This window comes from Pleurodeles waltl, chromosome 8, assembly GCF_031143425.1.
Source record: "Pleurodeles waltl isolate 20211129_DDA chromosome 8, aPleWal1.hap1.20221129, whole genome shotgun sequence".
Classification (NCBI taxonomy): domain Eukaryota; kingdom Metazoa; phylum Chordata; class Amphibia; order Caudata; family Salamandridae; genus Pleurodeles; species Pleurodeles waltl.
In genome coordinates this window covers 1315609127-1315633923 of record NC_090447.1, presented here as the reverse complement: position 1 = coordinate 1315633923, position 24797 = coordinate 1315609127, and the positions used below count along the sequence as shown (strand labels likewise).

Sequence of the window (24797 nt, the reverse complement as noted above, 5' to 3'; positions counted from 1 at the left end):
GCAGATGAGACAGTTCTCTTTGTTAAGGGCTATCTACATAGCAGCCAACAAATACCAGAAGCAGATCATAGCAGCAAGGCTTGGCAGCCCGGCTACTAGCTTCACAGCAGTGCGAGTACGTCCTGACAATCTGAAACACAGGTAATAACTAGGTGTTAACCAACCAGCGGTAACTAAAACATGACAGAGTTGAGAACAACAATTTTTAGAGTTGGGGTGTCAGAGAAAGAGGAGTGCAGGCTTAGTACGAGGGGAAGCACAAGAAGGTGAATAAGATTAATAAGAAAAGTGAAATGATAGAAGAGACGGGATAAGACAGGAGGCAGCAGAGAGCACAGTAGACGCAGGAGCAATCCGTGCTTAATTTGTGTAAGAAAGAGCGCTGGTGCCCAAAGCTCAGCTCAGAAGCCGACGTCGGTGCAACTAAACGCCGGCACACCGAATGCCAAGGCTGCTAGTGTTTATATCACCACCATAAACTCCCTCCCCGTTTTTGCGCTCTTGCGGGTTCCCGCTTTCTTTCTTTGTGACAGTTTTGCAGTCTCTCTTCCTCTGGCTTTCCGATCTGTACGTGTTTCCCTCTCCTTCACTCGGTTGACATGTGATGAGGGAAATAAGTGCCGGTCCCCAAAAATAAGTGCAGGTGCCCCCCTCGACAACCACCGGCTCCAATTACGCACTAGATGTAATAAGGTGCCTGGGAGGTACACTTGATTATTACAGAGGTATAAGCATTCCGACAGCTAGGGGCAGCGGGGTTGGGTTGTTGCTGGGAGCTGCACAGGCTGACCTAGGCAGCCTTCTTGAACTCTGGGTCCCCTCTTGTCCCAGCGCCAGTGACCCACAGGTCACAGGTCACTCCTATCACCAAGGACGCAGTGCTCCAGTTTGAGTCGTTCATTTTTACAAATCATTTGAATGTAATCTCTTGGTCTAAATACTTTAATTGGGAAATAGGACTACACCTACCATATGCACGTGCTTGTAAAACTGAAGCTAGGTGTGGAGCATTGAGTGCCTGGGGATATGGAAAAATCTGATATCATTAAGTTACCTTTTAATAACAAAATCATGAATGACGTTTAAGGCAAATGTAAACAAATTGTACGACATAATGCCACAATGGTAAAAATATAAAAGATGGAGTGCTGGAAAGTGCAGCCGCAGTACGTTTTTTCGGTAAAGGCAGTGCTTTAAATGGGCCGGTACTCTCCGGTACTGAGTACCGGCACTTTTTTATTTTGAGAGAGAGAGTACCGGCATATCTCAAGAAAAACGTAATACTTTTAATTGGAGAGTACCGGCACTTCTCAGAAACAAGCAGGTACTCTAGCACAGAGTACCTGCAATTCTATTTTTCCATTTAAAGCACTGGGTAAAGGCATTGTTTATTAGAAAAAAACACGTACTGCTTGGGAAAAACTGGACAATTTTTGGAGAGAATAATTCATGGTTCATGATTGATAGTCAGAAGAGCTCACCATGTATCAGAGCCGAGCTCATAGCTGGACCAATGGGAATGCTGCTAACTTTGGAAAGCTGAAACAGGGCAGCGCCTGCTCTGATAACAGGGCGGCCTACAAGCTCTTGGAATAGGAGGTGACCAACTCTCTGGGTGCGTCCCGGGCCTACTGCTGACAGTCAGTGTGCTCCTGCTATGTCTCGTCACAGGCACCTCAGCAGCAGAGCAGCTCGCTCAGTGCACGTCGGGAGCTGTAAGCGGATCGTGAAGCGTCTCCAGGAGGCGGTGCCAACCACTGAACTACGAAAGGTCTCCGTAACTAAGAGATCACTCTGTTAGCTCAATTCAGCTGATAATGATACGGACGACTAATTAAGGCCCTGCTGCGATGCGGGGCTTTATTCAAAATACGTTATTTTAACATGTGAAGCCTGGCACTTGGCAGGGCCGGCTAGTGCGGTGCCTCCATCACAGAGCTCAGCAGCGAAGACCGCAGCTCGGCATTTAAAGCACGTGGACGCATGCACCGAAGGATGCTCGTTCCTGCTTCACTGCACAGGCGGACAGGCTCCTGGCACACGTTATGCACGCTCCATTTCTGCTACCCGTGCATATCTGGAGGATCACTGGGGACCGGCTTTGTCAGGCTTTAGAAATAACAAGTAAAATAAATAAAAAACGAGGCGCGGGGGATAGCGGCACACAGTGCCCAGGACTACGCCTGGAGAAAGCCGCGCTTCGCGCCTGTCCTGGTATCAAACAATTCCCTAGGCCCACAGTCACAGGCCGAGGATGTGCGCATGAGGGGGTGACGCTGTTCGAGCGTGTCTTGATATCTCACTCATCTCGGGGCCCAGGGGTTGAGCCTTAGGATGGCGCGCTTCCAGTGCGTAATTTGTAAACATAAACGTGCAGGTGCCCAAAGCTCTCTTTTGAAATACTCGGCTGCTCCACTTAAATGTGCGAGCACAGAATACCGAGGCAACCTAATCCTAAAGACATCTCGGGCCTCCTTAATCCACTTACACCCACTCCCTGCCGTTTCAGATCACGCCTGCAGCTTTCTTTCTCCCTTAGTGACGCTTTTTCGTGTTTCTCTTCTTCATCCCATTTGCCATGTGAGTCTTTTGATCACAGTAAATGCCTGATGCAGAAAAAAGCTAAGTGCCGCCCCTCAAAAATACGCGCCTATGCCTCGCACAGGAAACAACGGCTCAAATTAAGAGCCTGCACATACGCCAGAGCCCGAAGATGTGGACCCCCCCCCCCCCCAAGAGAGTGACGCAGTTTGACCTGGTCCTGATCTCTCACATAGCCACTCACTGGTCAAGGGATAGAGATGTGCGCCTGGAGGGTCGTGGGGAGTAGGGTGACCACCCATCCGTAAATTTCACGGACTGTCCGTAATTTCGCCCTGCTGTCCGTTGTCCGTGATGAAAGCTTTAACGGACGGCATTTGTCCGTAATTTTAGCCTTTCACCTAAAGGGCAACGGAGGCAGGGCGAAATTACGGGCAGATCAGTCTCCCCAGCTGGACTGGAAGGCAGGAGGTCTCCTGTGCTCTGAGGGAGGGAGGGGCAGACAGATAAGAAAAGGCCTTCTTTCCCTAAAGACATGCAAATGTGGGCAACTGGTAAATCTGCAAATACAAGAGGGCTTGAAAACCTGCATTGACTTTACTAAAAGGAGTCACTTGAAGCTTTCTGGTGGCAAAGATATTTCTTTCAGAGAGGTATTGTAATGGTGTTCCAAGGTGAGCTGTGGAGTGTGTGGTTTTAATGTAGTGTTATACATTTTTTTAGCACTAGGTATAAACTGTATATTATTTAAATCTGTATTTGCGAAGCACTTTAAAAAAAATGTAACCGAAATGTATTTGCGCATTTTGTAGCAGCCTTTATTATGATGTAATTGTATTTTTTACAGTTCTTTTAGGTACTTCGGTACCTCATAGTACTAACAAACATTGGCAAAGCAGTAGGTCTCATCTACGAAAGAGTTATTGGCTTTGCTAATGTGTTTTAGCCATTAACCATGTTACCAGAGTAGCTGCTGTTCCGCATGGCTTAAAGCTAGTGGCATAGTGGTGTGGGGTGGAGTAGAGTGGCATAGGAGCAGTGGCGTAGAGCCCAGTGGTGCAAAGTACAGTGCAGTGGGGTACAGTGCAGTTGTTTAGAGTGTGTTAGCGTAGAGTGCAGTGGTTTAGAGTGCAGTGGCATGGAGTAGCATGGGACAGAGTAGAATGGCATAGAGTGCAGTGGAGTAGAGTGGCATACAATAGAGTGGCAGAGAGAGTAGTAGTGTAGAGTGGTGCAGTGGCATAGATTGCAGAGTAGACTCACGTTGCAGGGAGTGCAGTGGTGTAGGGCAAAGTGCTGTAGAGTGGAGTGATGCAGAGTAGAGTGGCATAGATTGCAGTGGCATAGAATGCAGTAGTACATAGTACATTGGTGTATAGTACGGTGGTGGAGACTGCAACACTGCAGAGTAAAGTGTCAGTGCAGTGATGTTATGTGGAGTAGAGTGGCACAGAGCAGTGGCGTAGAGCACAGTGGTACAGAGTAGTGGGCAGTGGCGTACAATGCAGTTGTTTAGAGTATATTGGTGCAAAATGCAGTAGTACAGAGCAGAGTGGTGTAGAGTATAGTGGCAGCCAGAGCAGTGTTGCAGAGTGTCAGCTTGCAGTGGTGTAGAGTGCATTGAACTAGAGTGCAGTGGTCAGAGTGGTATAGAGTACAGTGGCGTAGAATAGATTGTTTCAGAGTAGAGTGCAGTTGCATAGAGTGGAGAGGTGCAGAGTAGAGTGCAGTGGCATAAAGTAGATTATTTCACAGTAGAGTGAGGTGGCTTAGACTGGAGAAGTGCAGGTTAGAGTGGAGTTGCATAAAGTGGCATAGAGTGTGATGGCATAGAGTAAAGTAGTGTAGAGTGCCGTGGCATAAAGTGCAGAGGTGCAGAGTAGATTAGAATGATGTACAGTGTATTGATGTAGAGTGCAGGGGCATAGAGTTGAGTGTTACAGAGTAAAGTGCATTAGCATAGAGTGTATTAGCTTAGAGTGCACTGGCGTACAGTGCAGCGTTGCAGAGTGGCAGAGAGTGGAGTTGTGCGGATTAGATTGGTGTTGCCTAGACTGGAGTGGTATGGCATGCAGACGAGCAGAGCGCAGTGGTGTAGAGAGGCGTAAAGTGCAGTGGCTTAGAGTAGAGTAGTACAGAGTAGAGTAGAGAGGCATAGTGTGAAGTAGCATAGAGAGCAGTGTCATAATGTGGAGTGGTTCCGAATGGAGAAGAGTGCAGTGGCATGGAGTGGTGTAAAGTGGAGTGATACAGAGTAGAGTGCAGTGGTGTGGAGTGGTGCAGAGCAGAGTGGAGTGGAGCATGCATGGTGTGGTAACACACTGCCATTACAGACAACACATTTTTGATTGAAGTGACCATTACATTTGCACAGATATACAGTTTTTCAAATCAAACTATATTGTGCACAGATGATGATGTGTGGAAATTGCATCACCTAATGCAATGATTTGTTTTAATCATGTAAAGGTATTTGTAACCCCAGTATCCAGCAAGAATGTTGCATAAATCCTCTCACTTTGAAGTCAGAGAAAGGAAAGTAAACACTAAGTTCCCACCGAAGACAGAGCCTGACATTTGACTATGTTCTTTGAATGCATAGCAAATATGATAAGATAAGAACAAGATTTACAGGCCTGTTTACAGAAAGGGAGCACTCGGCAGGATACTGTAAATAAGGTTTTGGCAAGGGAAGGGACGAATTCAAGCTGCATAGCCTAAAACAAATAAAGCCAGCAAATTGAAAGCAACAAATTGTGAGTTACAAACCACAAGGCCAATGGAAAACAAAGGGCAGAATGCATTCACAAGGAAGCACTATGAATTTACTTAAAGTGACAGCTGTGGGATACTTTGTGGGGAAAGTCCAGTATTTTAGTCCATATCTTGCAGAGGTTTGGCTACATCAATCACCCAGGTAGTATGACAAGAAGACCTGGAGTGGTTTCCATGTTGCAGGATAGGTCTGTACACCCATTCCATCAGTTTGTCACCATTTCCTATGGTACAGAGCTTCTAGGGCATTTAATGATTATTTAAGGTGGTTGTAAGAAAGGAGTTGACTGGGGTGAAGATGGTAGTCTGCCACAAGGGTTTGGAAATTTAGTAGCTCACTGTTCAGAAACAAAGTCCCCAATTTTAAGACACCTGCAACATGCCACTGATGGAGTTGCTCTGAGCACAGCCATCCTGTGCGAGTGGGAAGGCTTAGCAAAGGTAGTGCAGGAGCATAGGGTTTCTTTGTGTCAGTGAGTTTACAGGTTCTGGCAAGGCAAGAGAAAGCCATGCATGATAACCCCGGATGGTGATCCATAGAATGGTCAGTAGGAAACGATGAGCAGTGCATTAAGCCTTTCTTAAAAGTCTTTACTGGTAAACCCCATCTCATGTAGGGAGGTGGGCAGAAAGCCAGTGAGCCACCCATTGGACATCTGTAGCTGAATAAAAGCATTCTAAGTCCAGAAGATCTAATCCACCCGCAGTCACAGTTAGCTTTAGAGTGGAAAGAGCTCCCGATGGCGCCGCAGCGACCAAATCAGATGTGTAGCCTGTCTGAAGAAAGAATGAAGGACGAGCAGGGGAAGGTTTGCAAAATAATACTATCATTGGGCTAGCACACCATCTTCGCTAGTGCCACATGGCCTCTGCAGAAAGCAGAAGAGAAGACCAAAAAGCAAACTGGGCTTGGAGGGACCGTCCGCTCTGCCAAGATTTTCATCCTGGAAATCAGTGTAAGAATGGTAGATATTAATCACTAGGTATCAAAAGGTAACTGGTTCCCAGTTCAATCTGAGATCTAATTGTGTATGAAGGTGAAAACAGTGCCATATGTTAAAGAAACACTAATTACATTTTAAAATTTGTAAATTTTGTTTGTGCAATTTACATCCCAAATATTTTGAAGATTCTATGTGTACTTGACACTTAGGGATAACCCAGATCTCTAGTTTGGCTTTTGCTCAATTTCAAAACCATATAAAGACATGGACTAAGCGGGCAATTGCCTTGCACAACCTTGCAAGGGGTCTGGCCCCTGCTCACCCTTCACAAGCACTAACAGCGAACCATTGCACCAGAAGAGTTTGCCAAGGTGGATGGGTGTTGATTGTTCAACCACTTGACAGTGCCTCTTCTGTTTCGCTCCTGTGTGCAGACAACTCCCCAGGTACCCAATACCTTCAAATAGTCTTGGTGGACCCATCTTGTCTGATTTTAGGAATTGTCCCACCTTGTTCTTCTCTTCTTTATTTATCCAGTTGTTAGCAACAACCCTTTGAACTACTTGCCGTGGATCTCCCATTTGATCTCAATTTCATCCTACTCTTTTATTATCTTTGATTGGTAGTCCGGGCTCCCATTTCTGAGATAAATGTAGAGTCCCAAACATACACTCTAGTGCAGTGAGACTACAGACAAGTTATGGGTACATCACATCCTGTCATTAGGTGTGAGACTGTCACCCACACCATCTGCCCTGCCTCTTTAAAAAAAATTAGGTTGAAAGTCCATGGGCGGTTGGGGTAAGCCAGATGTTTTTGTTCAATTTGTTTAAACTATTATAAGGTTAATTACCTTAATGTTTCCCAAATTGTTTGCCAGGGGTTTTGAAATGTTAAGAAACATAATCAAAATGTTGCTGTTACTTTCTCTTCAGGAAAGATCGGGTAGATTTGGGTAGGGGTAATGGCCTTGCCGTGAAGGGCATTAATTTACTACTGAACAAGGACGGAATGTGACACCTGAATGTAGCATACCAGGAGGCAATCACAAAAGGTCCACAGTGAATAAATAGTGCTATGTTAAAAAAGAGTAAATAAATGCACTGACAACATAGTGAGGCATGGCCTTTCTTGCGTGTGTCTGTAAAACCAAAGCTTGTTCTTGAATTTTTGTCCTGAATTTTGACCCTTTGTCCTGAATTTTTGTCCTGAATTTTGACCCTTTGTCCTGAATTTTTTACGGTCCTGTCCAGAATTTGCCTCAGTGCCAGGTGGTCACCCTAGTGGGGAGGGGGCATGCTTCGAGCCCGTCCTGATATCCCACGCACCTGGGGCACGGGATGAGCAACTGCCATGGGAGGAGCGCTTCTAGCCTGTCCTGACATCTCACACACCCCAGGGCCTTGCGAAGATGAGTCCCCTGAGGGGGGATGGCGCGCTTCGTGCCATGATGGACACCTTCATTCTGCTCCAGTTCCTCGCACAGACCAGTAGCGCCAGGGGCTGTGAGCGGACCAGACCTGTAGCACCGAGCCGAGCTCTAAAGCCTTGCCAATGTTCTCGCTGCCTCACACACACGCCATAAACCCTCGGATGTTCTCGGTCACGTGGCTAAGCAGATGTCTCCAGTAATCAGCCTCACGCCGTAAGGAATGACCCATGGTTTTAGATCCCCCTTCCTTCCGAGAACCCCTCGGCCTCATCGTTACAGAATCTCCTTTCAAAAAGGTGACTTTAAGCCCAGCTAACTGAGCTTGACTTCTGCAAGCAAAATGATTCTTCATGATTTGTGCCAAGCATACCTCCATCCTGGCAGGCTTTGAAACAGTACTTTTTGAAAGCAGTTCATAATTTGTAAACACGTGTCAGGCCCTCCTCAGGAGGCCACTGCAACTCGCACTACCCACTGTCCCTGCCTGTGCTGCCAATGATCATATCAACACAACTACTAACCATCACCCTCCTACAAGCGTGACGTTTAAGACTATCCCAGGGCCTCAAAGCCATGGGAGTGGCTTTGGTGGAAAATATTAGTATTTTTTAATGTATATTGAATCAATAACTGTTGTATGACATATATAAATTAAATAAACAGCGCCACCACGTGGCAGCCTGTCATAAGTGCCAGTGTTGACAATTAAATGCCAGTGCTGAGAACTGGAAACCACTGGCTCAAATTAAGCACTTACTGAAATACCCCCAACTAGGAAGGATCACCCACATCTATGCAACAGATGTACACAAAGCAGGGCACAGGTCTTGTTTTAGTTGATGGTCGAAAAGTACATGGGGATGCTTGTGCTCATGTGCAGCTGGGATGTGGCCATGCAGTTCGAGATGGATCAATTCTTTAGGGTGGGTTGAAGAAAGATTTGCCAATGGTCCATCTATTCCTGTAATGTCACAGACACTAAACACAATCTACCCAGAAAAATTGCCACTGCTTATGAAGTGTTTGCTCCTGTATTATCTTAAGGATTCTGGGGACCCGAGGCAAAGCATATTTTAGGGCCCCTCAGAACAACTTTTAATGTCATTACTGACTGCCTGCTAATTTATGCCCTTATGATGCCAAACATCACCTAATTATATGTTAAGCTTCCAGAAACGCAGACACACGAAAGCAGTTGAAATATGTCCTGATGATCAAAAAAAATCCTATCAATGATACTAGGTAGGGAGATACAGAGTCTGGGGGAAAAATAGGCAGATAGAGGTTGAGAGGTTTAGAAAAACAGAATAGACATATGTGAAACAGAAAAAGAAGTTCACCTTGCCCGGGTCTCCATGGAAGGTTGGGGCCTGATGCCCACTATGCCTTTAAACGTCTCCGGTTATTTCAAGCATCCCCAGACAGCTTTTTGTTTTGTTTCTCCGTGGGTCTCGCATGAAGCTCGAATCACCAAACCTTTGGCCCAAATTTTGCACAAATTCAACGTGTGCAAAGAATAAGATGTAAACTGCCTTGTAAACTACACAAACGTTGTGCTCGGGGACATTGCAATGTTTATACAGATGCACATTTCAGTGCACCCCTCTTTCATAGATAGAAGCAATCAAATCCGCAACTCTGTGCATAACACAGGAGCATCTGCGCTCGCTTTCCCAATCACACACTGCCTGCAGATTCCAATAGTAAATGGGGACCCGTCTGCCCAAAAACTGCCACTGCACATTTGCGTGGAGAAGATTTCATCCCTCAAAAATATAGGGCCAGGACAGGTTTGTGAACAGGGCACACAATTTCAAAGGTGATAAAATGAGAACCATAAAGTAGGATAATAGTTACGCAATGTAAAACAAGCAAAACACAAGTCTAATGATAAAACATGCACGTGTGTAACACAGGCCCCTGTAGCCCTCGGGATGCAGGGGCACTCTACCATTTCAGGGTGCCCCTCAACCTTTCAGGGGGCCCCCATTCAGACTTATGCTAATGAATATCCGTGAGATATGGGAAACTCAGACCCGCGTATCACAATCTGGGAGGGGGCCCCATCATTTTCTGTTATGCCATGAAAACATGCTCTTGCTCTCACACACACAGATACACACACACACACACTCACACACCCACGCACATACATTCCTAACAAAGGTGGCCTGGGCCCTTATGCCAGTATGGAAAGTGGGCACCTCCACAACCATAGGGAGATAGGAAAATACTTGCTTTATTGAGGAACAGGAGGCCCCTTATAACTCTGAGCCGCCAGTGCCACTGCACCTGCTGCACTAGTCACAAATATGCTCCTGTGCACACACATGAACACACAAAAAACAGATACACGGAGTGCTAGGGACACACTCAGTATAAAAACACATTATCACTTTTCCTCACTTTTTATCAATGTTAACCAAAGCTTAACCTCGAGTGAAAAAGCAAATCAGGGCTAAATTATCTGGGCTATAAACGTCAGAGGAAGGTCTTCTTTATTTGGCTTATTTTATTGCAATATCAGCGCAGCATTGTACATTTTGACTGTTTTTTTTAAATAAAAAAAACGTAAACAAATAATATAGATAGATCACAATCCACTGGTCGTTTTTCTGTCCAAACAACCAAATAAGACGTTTAAAATATTTAGATCAGCTTTTATTTCAAGGGCTTGCAGGTAGACTAGGTGCCCTCCAAGAGGAAATTAAGTATAAATGTACTTTATACTACTGATTGTTTTAGTTAATTGCTTTACATCACTTCAACTATCTTGTTTCCTCCACAATTGGCCAGGAACCAAACTTTAAAACACGTCTTCAATAAAAAAAAATAAAAAAAAAAAAAAAAAGCATGAGGGAAGCAGCTTTCGACATGTAGCTCTCTATCTGCCATCTATGCCACCCATGCTCTGAACTGTTCTCCAAACACCAGCCAACTCCAAAACTCCCTGAACTAGCACACAAGGAATAGAGTGCACTGAAGCAGTACATAGGCGATTTTTAAATATTTCCAATGTTCTATTATAATGTTACAGCGTTGAACATAATTCTATAAATAAATGACTGACTCATTTTCCAGTAGGTCTCCTAGCAAACACAGGGCAGGGATGGCAGAGCTGTGCCACCCCATATAGAAGCAATATGTTGTGAAAAAAAAAAAAAAAATCAGAAAATCTTTGGAAGAGGGCAGCCATTTTCAGGTCCAAGGGCCCTGGTCATGGAACCTCACGTGTTTCAAGGTCTGCAATAAAGTTAACCATATTGCTTTCAGGTAAATAGTCAACATTGGACTGGTCTGTAGTCTTGTACACAAAACCCGGTCTTCCAAGATGCACATTCAAGTGATTCACTTAACAAAACAGCTCTTCACAAGTATGTCCAGATATTCAGGCATGCCATCTTTCTTTGCTTGGCTGCGCTAAATGGATTATTTTTCTACATTAGACAATGAGCGTATATTTATAACCATTCTGTCTGAATATTCTGACATGCACAATTGCCCTTTTAAATCTGTGGAAATCACAGACCGCATCGTAGCACGTGCCTATTTCACACTGATAGATACAGGAGAAAGAGGACAAAACATTACAATTGTAGATATTCTATCATCAATTGAATACACTTGTGTTGCTATGTAGTGGGATTTTGTGAATAAATGTAAAAAAAAAAAAAAAAATCAGTCACTCATCAGAAAGGGCCCCCGACTATAGAGAACACGATGACAAAAATAAATTAATGCAATTGTGTGGGTACACGATGTTTGACCCACCACACTGAAGAAGTGAACCATGGCAAGGTCTAGTAAACATATACTTGAATGGGAGAGTGCATTTAGCTGCCCTGATTTCGAGTTTTTCTGCTCCAGATGTTTGCTGGAGTAAGCTGTTGAATGTGTCTTTTTTCTTTCTATTACTCACCGAGACTCGCCATTTGATGGAAACTGGAGACTTGTACAGATTTGATTTCGGCCTATATAGGCAGCCAGGACCTGCTCTGAACATGTTTCTGAATTTTTATTTTTCCTCAATAGTTTCATCAGTCTTTGCATTAAGTTCTGGTGCTGCAGGAAACCACTGCCAGTCTCTGAAAAAACACAACAGAAAGACCAAACACTCATGTACCTGAAAGTAGCAACACAGTTTGTGGTGGGCCAGCCTACAACAAACGACCGCTCAGGGTTCGTGCTGCCCTCACAGACCTCCTCCATGCAGGACGCCGTCCACATCTCGCAGAGCCGCACTTGTTGCTTGAGTCTGAAGTGGGATGCTGACCTGGGAAGACACACACAAGCATTCAAATATGTTAATTTGCTGGTATTTTTTACCATGCACTGCTCTATGCACTTTCCGTTGTGTCCATCATTGCTTCCCTTGCTTAGTTCGGGCAACATACATACCAAAGTGAACATACATCTTATTAGGTCATTTTGAATTCTGAGGAGTTTTCATGTGGCACAAGCAGTGCGGATCACCTTAAAAAATCCGCAGTCCATGTCTTTTCAGAACTGTGATATCTGGCTGTCAGTTTCTGAAACATCAGACATATTAGACTTCATTGCCCCCACCAAAGGTGTTTGGGGAGGGAGCTTTCACATGCTTTAACCAAACTATTTCAATGGCCATACTTTGATATTCCTAAAGGTATATTTTCTGTCTGCACTCTAGGAAGGTTATTTGGAATAGACTCACTCCCTTGTTCATGATGTACCCATCAATGTGTCCTCTGTGGTAGGCTGTGACATAATGGAGGCCAATGCGAGGGATGCATTTGACAATATTAAATGCATTGGGGATGTGACGCGGCCTGAAACATACACAGACACAATTAAATCACAAGCTTTAGCAAAGCCAATAGATCCCATGTTTTCGACCTACTGGCTTTGCCAATGATTTTTGTTGATTCTGGGCTGCATCTGCAAAAAGAAATGCTTTTCTGATGCCACTCGCAGAGGAAAATTCAAAGTGGGAAATTGGGTGACACAGCGCTTAGGCCTCACATGGGCATCACCATCGCATGAAGAAAACATGTAGGTTGATGAAGGACAAAGTAATATGCATAGGGGTCTCACATGGGCATCTTCATTGATCAATGAAGGGGGTTCACAATGTAGTGTGCAAGCAAACAAACCTCATCCGAACATCAGCGTTGCAAAGAGAAAGTTGCATGACACTGCAGGACATGGACATATGGACCTCACACGATCAGCAGTGCCAGATGGTTCATATCCCGTAGCCAATCATAGCAAAAAAACAGGCTTCAGTGCTGCTCACAGTAGGGTGCAGTTTGGACCCTTCACCAGCTGCAGACTTCCATGCTCGGCAGGCTCCTGGCTCTTTTGACGTCTTCATGGCAAGTCTCTATAAAGCTGCTCTTGGGACGTGGGTTGAATTAGGCAGGTTCTCTATATGCAGGATGGTCCCCTCGGTCTCTTTCAGCATCAACATCGTTTTTTTCCCCTTTAATTCTGGAGGTATAGTTTTTCCACCTCAGAAAGAGCCAGTCGAGAATTTTCCCACTTCTCCTCACTTTCCTGTACGCAAGCGTGGCGAGCTCCTTGAAGTATAAGGATAGTACTGGATATGCTGTGGTGCAGAGGATAGTGGATACAGATCCAGCTGTCTAATCAAATTCAAAGTTAGCCCCATAATTTGAAGGGAACCAATCAGCTTGAAATGCATTTTCATTTCAGTGTGTCGGCAACCTATTTCGGATAAAAAATAAAATCACTCGGCTTGCGCATTTTTCTGAATAGCAGCTCAGGGCGGCAGCTCAAAACACAAGCTGTAGGGACTGAGCCATTAGCCCACTGTCTGCATAAGGTGCTCATGAGGCCTTGTCTTTTGGCCTCTTCAGTGTTCAGCTGTTGCTCTTGTCAGGCCACAGGCTGGCCTGCTGGAACTGAACATGTCCAGTGAGTAGCAAAAGGTCCTTCATTATCTTTTCTCTAAGAGGATCATTTAGGCCATATAGTCACACTCGACTTTTCACGAATTTCCACAGGGCGGGTGGAATCTGAGGAGCAGTGTTGAGGAACATGGCGTGAGAAGGAGAGGCAGCAGAATTGGCTACCACTGCGTCATAAGCAGCCAATAGCACATTAGGGGCTTTGTTGTATTAAGAGGGCGGGGGCTGAGACACCACGTTGGTCAGCTAACCACACACTCTTATGCACACTTCATACACACCCAGGCAATCATGGCATACCCCAGTCTTTACTAGAGAGAGCCAGTAGGGGGTTTCTCCACCTGGTTTCAGGTAAAAATGCATGTGAAGCACTTCTGTAATCTGCTTCTACTAACCATAGGTGGTGTCTTGATCAGTCATAGAAGCACATAAAGGAGTAACAGTGTGAACCCCCGCCTCCAACAGTGCCTAGTGCTCTCTTGGGGAGCAACCTCATTTAGATCACTTGTCATGAGACTCGTGACTCAGGTGTCCTACACCAGAAGAGACGCCAGGTCTGGCAGAATGCTTCAGTAACAAGCAGGTTGTCACATGGACACAGCCCCAAGGACAATTCGGTAAGCGTGCAAGGGTGGATGATTATTGCCCCTCCTCAATTCCACAAGGGCTTCAAAATATCCATTTGTGCTTTTTTTGTACGGATCTATGTTGATTTATGCATCGTAGGTTAACAAATGCTGCCCACAGTATTTCAGCCCCGCTGTGTTTTCAGCAACAGAAAGGTTACATTTTCCCAAGGATAAAGACTGGATGAACAGACTGTCCAGCCACTGTGCTCAAACCCCTGCCCCTGTCCTAAAAGAGCAGCGCCTCTCGGATGCTGCACACATCACAGGATCTTCAAATGGTGCACAGGCCACTGAACTGCAACAAACCAATCACAAAACATACACTTAGTTGTTCCTGCTATTCTGGATCACCACACTGTGGGCCTTTTTGATGCACTCTCTTAAAAGGCCGGGCTCTTTAACGGAGCAAGCAACTGCCTTAAGGCACCTCGAAGAAGCTCAAAGTAACAGCAATCGGCAGAGAGCCTTCGAGATCCTAAGTGTTTCATTATTGTTAAACCACAGCACCAATCAGCTCCAACCAAATCAAAGAGCCAAGTCGCGGGCCAGTGGCCACAAGAAGAAAGTGGTCTAGTCTGGTCCTGATAACAAAATAAAGGTGTGCTCGCAGGAGCTCTCCTGTTAGTTTCACTAGAGACTAGAGTGATTGAGGTTTCCATGGAAACAAATCTTCCCTCACATTGCTGATAGAGTCACTCTCTCTCGAAGAGAAGGTGGCTACATTGACACACCACTTGTCTGCCCTGTACTTCCGAGAGAAGACAACAGGCTGTTCCTTCTTTTCCTAACACAAAGTACAATTTGTTCTTGGTGCCCTGAAAGACTTAGCTGATTGGACAATTTCATTGAAATCCACATACACAGCACAACACACAAAAAGGAAACTGTAATAAAACTGCTGACGCAAGTGACACAGTGATGGTCACGACTATCTTCTACGACATTAGGAAATAACAGACCAAATTTTTCATACAGTCACACAGTCAGGGTATTCCTGTTTTTCTTTCATAACAATAATACATGCCTCCAGGTGCTACATCTCCATGTCCTTTCTGCACCTATGATTACTGCAGCAGGTCCAGGCAATCCCCTCATTCATTTTATCTGGACTGTGCCAATGGACTATACCACTGAACATCAGTATCTCCTATGAGCCAAACAATTTGATTCACAGTCATACCTCATCAGCTTTGAAGGCTCTACACTAGCTCCCTATTATCAGAAAATCTACCTCCAAACTGCTGCGCATAATGCACAAGGTATTAAACTGAACCGGACCAATATTTTTACAGATGAAACTCGGGAAATGCCCCCAGAAATGGATGCTATGCGCCAGATTAGTCCTACAACTAATGCAAGAAGAAAACTGTCGATGGTACATTCTGTGGTATCCAAACTGCAAACCTATGGAATTCACTGCCAGTTCACATATAAGCTACCGTAAATCACCCGGAGTTCAGATGGATGCGTAAATCGTGGCTCACCACCTCAATCTCAAAATCCAAAATGGAGCAACGATCTCAGCACAAATATGAAGAGCGGACTACGTGTAACACTTAAACAAGCAGAAGTGTCACATACTCCTCACCCTTATGTAAAAAAGATGGTGTCACAGAACCGCATTTCTTATACATTATCCATGAAGATGTAGTACTATGTTGCATCTGGAAAGGCGATGAAGATCTGTTTCTATCACACACCAGGTCGGTGGCTTTCAGTACTCATATAATTGAAATGATACAGCATAATTACAAATGTACAAAAACTTTGAAAACATCTTTTAGTACTCGTACTGCTTGGCACAACACTGCCTGTGAGCCATTACCAAAATGTGCACGAATTGCGTAATAGGCTTATTTGCTATACCTATGGATTGAATCCATAACAGTACAGGTTTCCCTTCTGTTCTATACTGCTCGACACCCAGACTAAATCGTACAGCATTCTTTCCCCCTAGACTCACTGGTCCATCTTGAATAAACATGACCAATGTACATACATCTGCATTTTCTAACGCTACTACTTACATCCTATGACACAGTGTACTAGGACTGTCAAACCACAGTAGGTTCTGTTGCATGACGTCCATACCCTGTAATCACAGAGATACAACTAAGAATGCAAATGCATGCATAATAAACCATCTTCTCAATAACAACAAGAAACAATTAACTTTGCTCCAGACTTGAAAGGACATGAAACTATTTGGTACACCAACTCTAATAACGTTGCAAAATATATATGTAATTGCATCATCTACAGCTAGCATAAGAAACTAACTCTGGGTTCTTTGGAGCAGCATGGTACATGTCTGTACCTGTCCATAAATGCCTTGTCAGGGGTAGTAACCACTATATAAATCTAAATTACAGTACAGTAAAATACAATGGTCCTTCCCATCTCCCAAACAGTACTATTTTTTTTACACTTCTGGGCTTCTCTATCTGAGTCCCATTAGTGTTATGTTTTTATATTCTCCCTATGCCTGTATCATCCCACACACTTAGCGCCTCCCACTGAAATGTTCATATATTGGACTGCTGCCTCTTAACGCTGTTTCTGCCACCATACTTGCAATTGTATTTGACTGTGATAAGCTGTTTAGAGTGCTGGTATGGTGAGCGATGGCCTTGGGAACTGATGCAGATTCATAACGATACACTGCCAATATGACTGCCTGATTACATCATTTCAGAGGACAGGCTGGATATATTGCTTACTGCTTGGAACTTGACAAGCAACATATCAAAGCTGCTCACATTGAGTTTCTTTCAGGGAAAGGAGGGCTCACGCTCCCTCCTGAGTGTAGGTACTATATGCACTGAGGCTTTGCATGTAAGGAAAACGCTATGTGCAATAGACTCCTGACAATGAACTACCTTTCCCAGCAGGTATTACGCTCTCACATAGGCTGGAGAGAAGGCAGCCATCTTGGATGATAGAAAGAAGTTCCTTTGTGGCACATTGCATGTTTGCTTTGCAATAATGATACAATGATGCTTCAGCCAGGACCATGGTATAGAGATCTCCGATTTGCTTTGCCAACTACCACGTGTTTTCATTTGGATTCGTACAGAAGGACGTTAGAGGTAAAGAGATGTATTTCTGAAAGTTGTGGTACGGGTGGAAACAGACTCTGAGTTTGTTACATTTCACTAAGGGTTATCCTATGACGGAACAGGAAGAACTCGTAGCCTCGACTACGTTGCTCATGTTACAAATGTCAGGCACAAAATATTAGGATTGAAGTATATTTATAGGAATTGCTAAACTAGGGAATGTCTGAAAATTAACTTTGCTGATTTTTCTGCGGTTCTACAACAGTCAGGTAGGAACTATGGGCCATATGTACAAACACATTTTCCCATTGACACAGAATGGGAAAAACCCTTTGATACATCTGGCCCTATATCTCTTGTTCCACAGATTGTGCATAGTGATAAAGCTTGAGATAGTTATTCGAGTCCCTGGGAGAAGTGTGAAAGAACATATAGTTAAGATATTCTGTTGTATATTTAGTTTTCAAGAAATGCTACATGAAATACATAGAGATGGCTACACAGAGATATTGCTAAGTTATGTTAACTCACTATGACAGCCAAGTGCAGAACCATTATTGAAAAGTTACTATTGATAATTTTTGCCTTTAGGTATCCTCTACATCTTTTAGACACCATTAACCAGCAGTAGTGACGAGTCAGAGTAGTGGAGTGCAGCATCTCTGGTTTCTGTCTTATATTCCCATTTCTCTCTTTCCGCATGTTCCTTCAGATGTGGCTAGTGGAGGAGATGGTGAGAAACAAGTGATCTTTGCTCACATTGGATTCCAAGAACAAAGCTAGTGCATCCTGACTCAGCTTATCAGAACATGCCACATGGTACAGGAGGGGTTGCAAGAACAGAGGAGAGGACAGCAGATGAATATTTTTGACATTTTTATTAACTTTGAGATTGAGCTTTACGATATCCTTCTTGTATACCATTATTTTCTTTATTGGTCCTTTTTGTGCCCATCAATTCACCCATTAAATTGATTCGGCAAAGTGAGCCAGTTGGACAGAGGGAACATTGGCAAAAAAAAAAATTGGGATACAGAAAAGACACTGCTGGGCAGTCATCTGACATAAACCTGAATATAAAGTTGTAAGGCTGAGGAACAAAATCTATTTCAACATACTGTAACCAGGGCACAGAGGCATCCATCGTCCCTTCTTTCTATTATGGGAAGTTCTTTCTTGCCTCTATTACTTCTAACAGTTTATGGCTTTTGGAGAGTCTCCAGGAGAGTCCTGTGTACAGGCCACACAGATTATGCCACTCCTGCACTCTGTGACAACACATCCCTGCTGTGTACTCAATGATATCATTATTTACTGAACAAGCAAGTGGTGCTGCAATCTGTTCGAGGTGTGCAGACTGGGTAAATCATCTCATTAGACCACGATGGAGCTTGTGCTCTAGCGACAGATGGGGTTAAACTCAAAATTCAAGGAGAAATCAGTTTGCATTGAGAACAAACCACAGTTTCTAACAGGGCCATGTGACAACTGTTAGTTAGCATAGATCAGACTTTCTCCAGGCACTATATCAATTTATGAAACAGATCAGCTCATGTACAACTCCACCCTTAACGCCCCTCAGCTTCCACAAGCATCTGATGACCCTTTTCTTTTCCAAAGAATGCTCTTTCCTGTCTCCTTTGATTCTTTTTAGGTCTGGCTTGACAGCTTTGCCTTCTGGCGGTGCTTTCATCATAACTTTTCTAAGAATATTCATGGTAAGCACTTCAGACAAGAATAACCCACTCGCCCTCACATTACTACCTGTTTGGGACATCATCCTGCCTTCTCGGGAGTGTTTCCATTACAATGCATGAGATGTATTGTTTTCAGGTGCACTGATGTGGAAAGTTTGAAAATGCACAAGTCATCTTAAAAAGAAGATTATGCACGTTAGCGCAACGAGTACTTGATGCGTGATTTAGATAAGTGATATAGACGCCCTGTCGTGATTGTTAGATGTTATTTTTTCAAGAAAACCTTTTGTGTGCAACAAACAAAATAAAAAATAAAATAAATGGTTTTCTTAAAAAATATAATACCGATGTAAACATTACAGCGCTTTTGAATGCATATCTAGTTCGTATTTCAAGCAGGGAAGTAAGGTTTTGTTCGTAATTATCGGGCTGTATGGCTTTCAGACTGAAAGGCAGCTTTTCAAAGTGGGCTCCTTGCTTTAACTGTGTTTTCTTTTATTATTTATGTGCCAAGGCTCGAGTACAAGCTCAGCTCGGAGACAGCTGCCTTACTGGGTTTTACTTTTGCACATCTAAACAGCCGGACTCCAAAACCGGCGCTGAGTCTTGCAAAAAGAGCACAAGCTGCAATTTCATGAGGCTTTAGGACAGCGACTTGGGGGTGAGGTCGCACTGATCTCAAAATGAAAACTCACAAACCTACCCTCATCCCTGCACCCCTGCTCTTACAGAGAGTATAACCTGCCTCGAGCTCCGGCATCAGGGGCCCACCTAGCAGTCCACCTAGAGAAACACCAAACAGCATCAAAAAGTACAATTGCCCGCCATGTTGGGGTGTTTTATTTCTTTTCAATCTCAGACAGACCTAGATATTAGTTTTTGACGGTAGATTTTTGTTAAATGATGATACTTGCTGCTTTTTCCCCTCGTTTAAAAAAAAAGTAAATTGCATTCTTCAAATACTAGTTATTAATCACTTCAAAAAGTGATATCACGTGAATTCATTGTAATTTAAACATTTAGCTCTATTTTATTTTTGTGTGATAAGGAAATAGTGATTATGGGCTGGATTTAGATGTTGGTAGACGTGTTGCTCCGCCCCAACGGGGGATCTAAATCTCACAGGACATAATAGGATTTAGATTTCGGCGGACGGGATATCCATCATCTGTCACTGTGTTGACGGAGTAACCAGTCCGCCAATATCTGAATTAGGCCCTATGCCATTATGGAATTCTAGCTACGGTTCCGGGAGGCACTGAATCCAAAACTATGTTAGTGGACCTGACAGATGCTTATTATTCAAGTTATAGTGCATTAGTGGGTTTTCAGTCTTCTTGTAGCACTTGGACAGTACTTTAGTTTCCCAAGCGGCTGTAAGGAAACAAGCAGTGGCGAAGCCAGTAAATCTGGATTGCATTTTCAGTTATAGGCCAGACCTACTGGCTTTGGAACTGAGGAGAAGAAAAGACGCCTGTCCTTACCATAGTCTGGTAAATGATGCATGCACCTGGGTTGCCCTACTGAAATTAAGGGAGGCACTAACATACTGTTTTTCGGGTCCTTCACTCGCACACTATCCTCTCAGAACTTCATTTATATTATACTTCAAAAAGGCAGTGCTTGCTATTTAGCAAAGCATTTCTTCCATTACATGAAAACTAATATTTGACCCTAAGGAATGAAAACACCAGTTTCAAGTCTCTGTTTCACATACCCTCTGGGGTTCTCGTTATGCGGTTCACATGTAGAACATATTGTTAACAACTCTCTAGGCAAGGAGATGGTTTACATCTCCTTCCAAGGTTTCTCTATTTCAAGGGAGTGTGTTTTAAAACCAAGGTATGCATCTTCTCACTATGCGTGATCAGTCTTGAGGGGGGTCCACTTAAGAAGGGGGTCATGATACAGAGGGCAGAACACCTCCATTGCAATGTAAATATGTGTGGCAACAGGGCAAACAAATCAGCAAGAACTCCAGGGAAGCTGGTACATATTTTAACACTGGCAAAGATGAGCTTTAACCATGGCGCTGCAGTGTTCAAGGACTGCTGGTTCTACCATTGAAAGATATGTGCAGTGCCGGCTTAAGGACGGTGAGACTGATGCAGCCATACTGGGCACCACCCTGTGGGGAGCATTGCATTCACAAATATTTCACAGCGTTCAAGGCACCTGCTGCAGACATCTCAGTGTCTCACAGTTTTTCAGGGGAAAATTATAAAGAAAAGATAAACCTTGTGATTAATGTACTTGTGGGAGACATCTGTGTTTTGAATGAGCAGAAAGTAGCATGAAGGGTTAAAGTGCACAACAAGTAATATGCGAATCTCAGATTAATATTTTACGTAGATAGCTCAGTAGGTTATTGCTTCTGTCACAGAAATCCTTTTGTTACTTGCAGCCCATAAGTTCCAATTCTAATAAAGAACCGTGAGCTATTAATGGTCATCAAAGGGCTGCATGCAAACTGCAAGGCACAGGTTTAGAACCATCTATTATTTTTCCTCAATTTTCCTTATTTTAAAGTGGTTAAAAAGGGTCCCTTTGTGTAGTAATTAATTCATGTTAGTGCACACAATCCCAGCCACTGTGTAATGTTTAAAATCCTGAGTTGTGTTTCTCCAGACGAAGCACTCTTAATATATGCCTACCAGTATGGATGACATACGACTCTTACAACCTTGTAGCTCTTGTTGTGTTATGTAACATCCCCAGTGCGTTGATTTACACACTTGTATGATTCATTGTTTCTGTATAATGTGTGTGTGATGTAAGGCGCTGTGACACCCTACACTGCGATGAGAAGTGCTATAAAGAAATTAAATGAGAGAGACGGGCTATGGAGGAATAATGGGCACCACTGTAGGGTGGTAGCGAGGGAATCTGACGGGGAGGAGGTTACTAGGGGCAGTAGTGCCAACAAAGACTGTCGCACCGGGCACCACAAACTATAAAGCTGGTACTGGACGTGTGATAGTTTCAAAGGTAAGAGATGCCATGCTTCACAGGTTCCATTATAAGCCAGGCACTTACTTGGACTTGGCGATAACCAGGATGTCAGTGAACAGGAAAAGATGTCGCTCCTGCGTCTGCAAGCCAGTCTTGAGGTGAACGTGCCCATCCATTAAAAACGACCTGTTGGGGGTACTCAGTGACTGCAGGAAGGAACTGGCCTCTGGACTCACCGGGGAGATACAATTGTCCCTGAAGAGGAACATGAAAAAGGTCACTATATTTTATAGTTAAGGATGCTTAAATAGTCGAAGAACATGCTCGCCAGTTGCGTTTCTTAAAGCCGCTTTGATAGCCCACACGAGTGCGCTAGCACGCGCGCATGCACACACACACACTTTTCAACGTTCAAGGCGTTTACAAGCCTGTGAAAAGTACTGAATAGATTCAGTACAAGTAACCTGCACATTTAAAGACACGCACAAACTATTAGAACCAAAATAAAGTGAATTGTGCCCCCGTTCGCATTTACACAGAAACTACAAAAGATATACTCAGGGCAGGCAGAGAAGTGCTCACTGTCCGACACAGAGTGTGCCGAGCTTGATTAAAATTGCAACTTGATTCTTTGTGCACTGGGAGAGAGAACAGTGACTCAGGTATGACCCATTTTCTCAGCTAGTAGAAAAGCATGTGCTCTCTCCATGTCATTCTGCGTAACCACATTTCGACTTTACTTCAAATAACACTAAAAGAAACCAAGAGATGACCTATCTGAACGAGCTCAGATTCAAAATCTGAACAGTGGTTCACTGACGAACGGTCTTTTCAGGAGGTCCTGCTCTGTCCGGGATGACCATCTGACCTTGCCTGACCTCAGCTCTCTTCGCCACCTCTACTCCATTGAACCATCATCGCCTTTGCAATACCAGTGGTTGCCTACACCAATTGTCAAGGCTATTTTTTCAACTTGACTTAAAGTCGCTGAAACCTGTAGCTATAATGAATGTATTCTGCCTTATCAGGTCACTTCCACCACATCGCGCCAGATCACTCATAACCACCCATAAAGCTCCCACACACACCACTCAATATTGCACTACACCATCATATTCAATGGAGGATCAGCATGAAGACCACAAGACAACACCAAAGCAGAACACATCAACACACCATACCTCTGTATATTAGCCCATACTTACCAATTGATTTCATCACACAAAGCATAACCCATCATACTGGATCATCACACACAAACCTGCAGCATGCCTCCAACATCAACCACTGGTGCAAGACAGCAGCCACTCCACACCATACTACACCACAGCAGTATGTCATAAGGTCATGCAATGAGAATGTAAAAAAACATAATTCCCCTACAGTAGAAAGAGCACTGCAATAGTAAAGAATGAAATCCCCAACCACAAGGGATCTAGCAGATATCACTGTGTTCACTTCGGCATATACTATCAACTGAGGGACAGCATATAATAGAACATCTCCTAGGAATTTAAACCATGCTGTGGTGCAATTACTAAGATGCATTATGATTTCATGCTGGGATATTACAAACCAACAAAGATGGTTTGAGGGGGAAAAGTGTGGCAGACACAAACACATGAGGCTTTCCTGAATAGACATCACCCCAATCAAGGGACACTGACGGCATACCAATACCAAAAATGCAAGTAAAAAATACACAAGCAGGCAACTCAACAATCAACATTATCAGGGAACCATCAAGGATCTCGAAGACACTGACATGCAAGCAATATTCTATTAACAAACAACTGGCAAACTGCACATAACTCATCTGCAAATATTTGCACACACTGGCACTGAAATGCAAGACATGCTAGTTGTATAGAAATCCAAGGTTACTGTCCAGAAGTTAGCTCTTAAGGGACATGAAGTGGATGGAGAATCGAGCAGGAACACAGGATCGCCTCTGGGTACTCAGTAGGTTATTGGAAATCAGACTAGATCAAGTGAGACCGACAACACTTTCAGAAAACAAAGTGCTTGCAGAAGTGATGGATGTGGTACTGCACCAAACCCCAATTACAAATGATAACTACATCAGGCAAGTTAATCCCCTTGTCCTACAGAGTTGTGTATACACCTCATACACACGACCATGGGACGATGGAAGGAAATGCAGCAAAGTTATATTGAGGGTGAACAGAAAGAAGAATTTATTGAGAAATTACCAAGTACCTTCTGCCTGTAAGGAATGATCCGCTGAACATGGCAACGTTGTGCTTTGCATCATCAACAGTATCCACACTGTTTGAGAGCAAAACCATTAAAGAGTTGGTATTTCTGACAGTCGACTTACAGACAGAGTTGGTATTGGTGCCATACGTTTTAAACACATAACGGAAGGAGTTTGACGCCGTTTGGGTGAGATGGGAGTTTGGTGATGCATGTGCTCCACTACAAAAGACAGCAACTTACGGCGGTCTTTACAAACAAACTATTTCAAACCAGACACCAATTCACACCAACACCAGCAACAACACATTTTTATGTACAATTCATTGGAAGCAGTAGCCGCACAATCATAGCAGAGGTCAATGAACAGCCACTGGGCAATACTGAATTTGATGCACATAACATTGAATTGTAAAAATATTTATAGTGCATGAAATAACAAAACAGATTAAGAGCAGAGTATGAAAGCAAGGCAATGAAGGAAGGTCACACTGGCCAGGAACAGAAAGTTTTCAGATTCTAACAGAAGGTTAAAAGAATGTGCATTGAGTCACACTTGCACCTAAAGAAGGGTATGGCCACTCCTGCCCTACTAGCTTGGAGTTGCATTATTGTCCTACAGAGTGTCAATCATTTCAACTTGTT

The 24797-nt window shown here is 43.8% G+C and overlaps 1 protein-coding gene across 1 annotated transcript in view; it reads right to left on the bottom strand.

The window, feature by feature from the left end:
- The window catches only part of ARHGAP20 (Rho GTPase activating protein 20), a 252881-nt gene that overhangs the window by 83825 nt on the left and 144259 nt on the right, over positions 1-24797 (bottom strand). The window contains exons 3-4 of the mRNA XM_069202303.1: positions 22020-22190; positions 11816-11965 (exon numbers count right to left, since the gene is read on the bottom strand). Coding sequence (XP_069058404.1) covers positions 11816-11965; positions 22020-22190 — 321 coding nt within the window. The remainder of the gene's footprint in view (positions 1-11815; positions 11966-22019; positions 22191-24797) is intronic.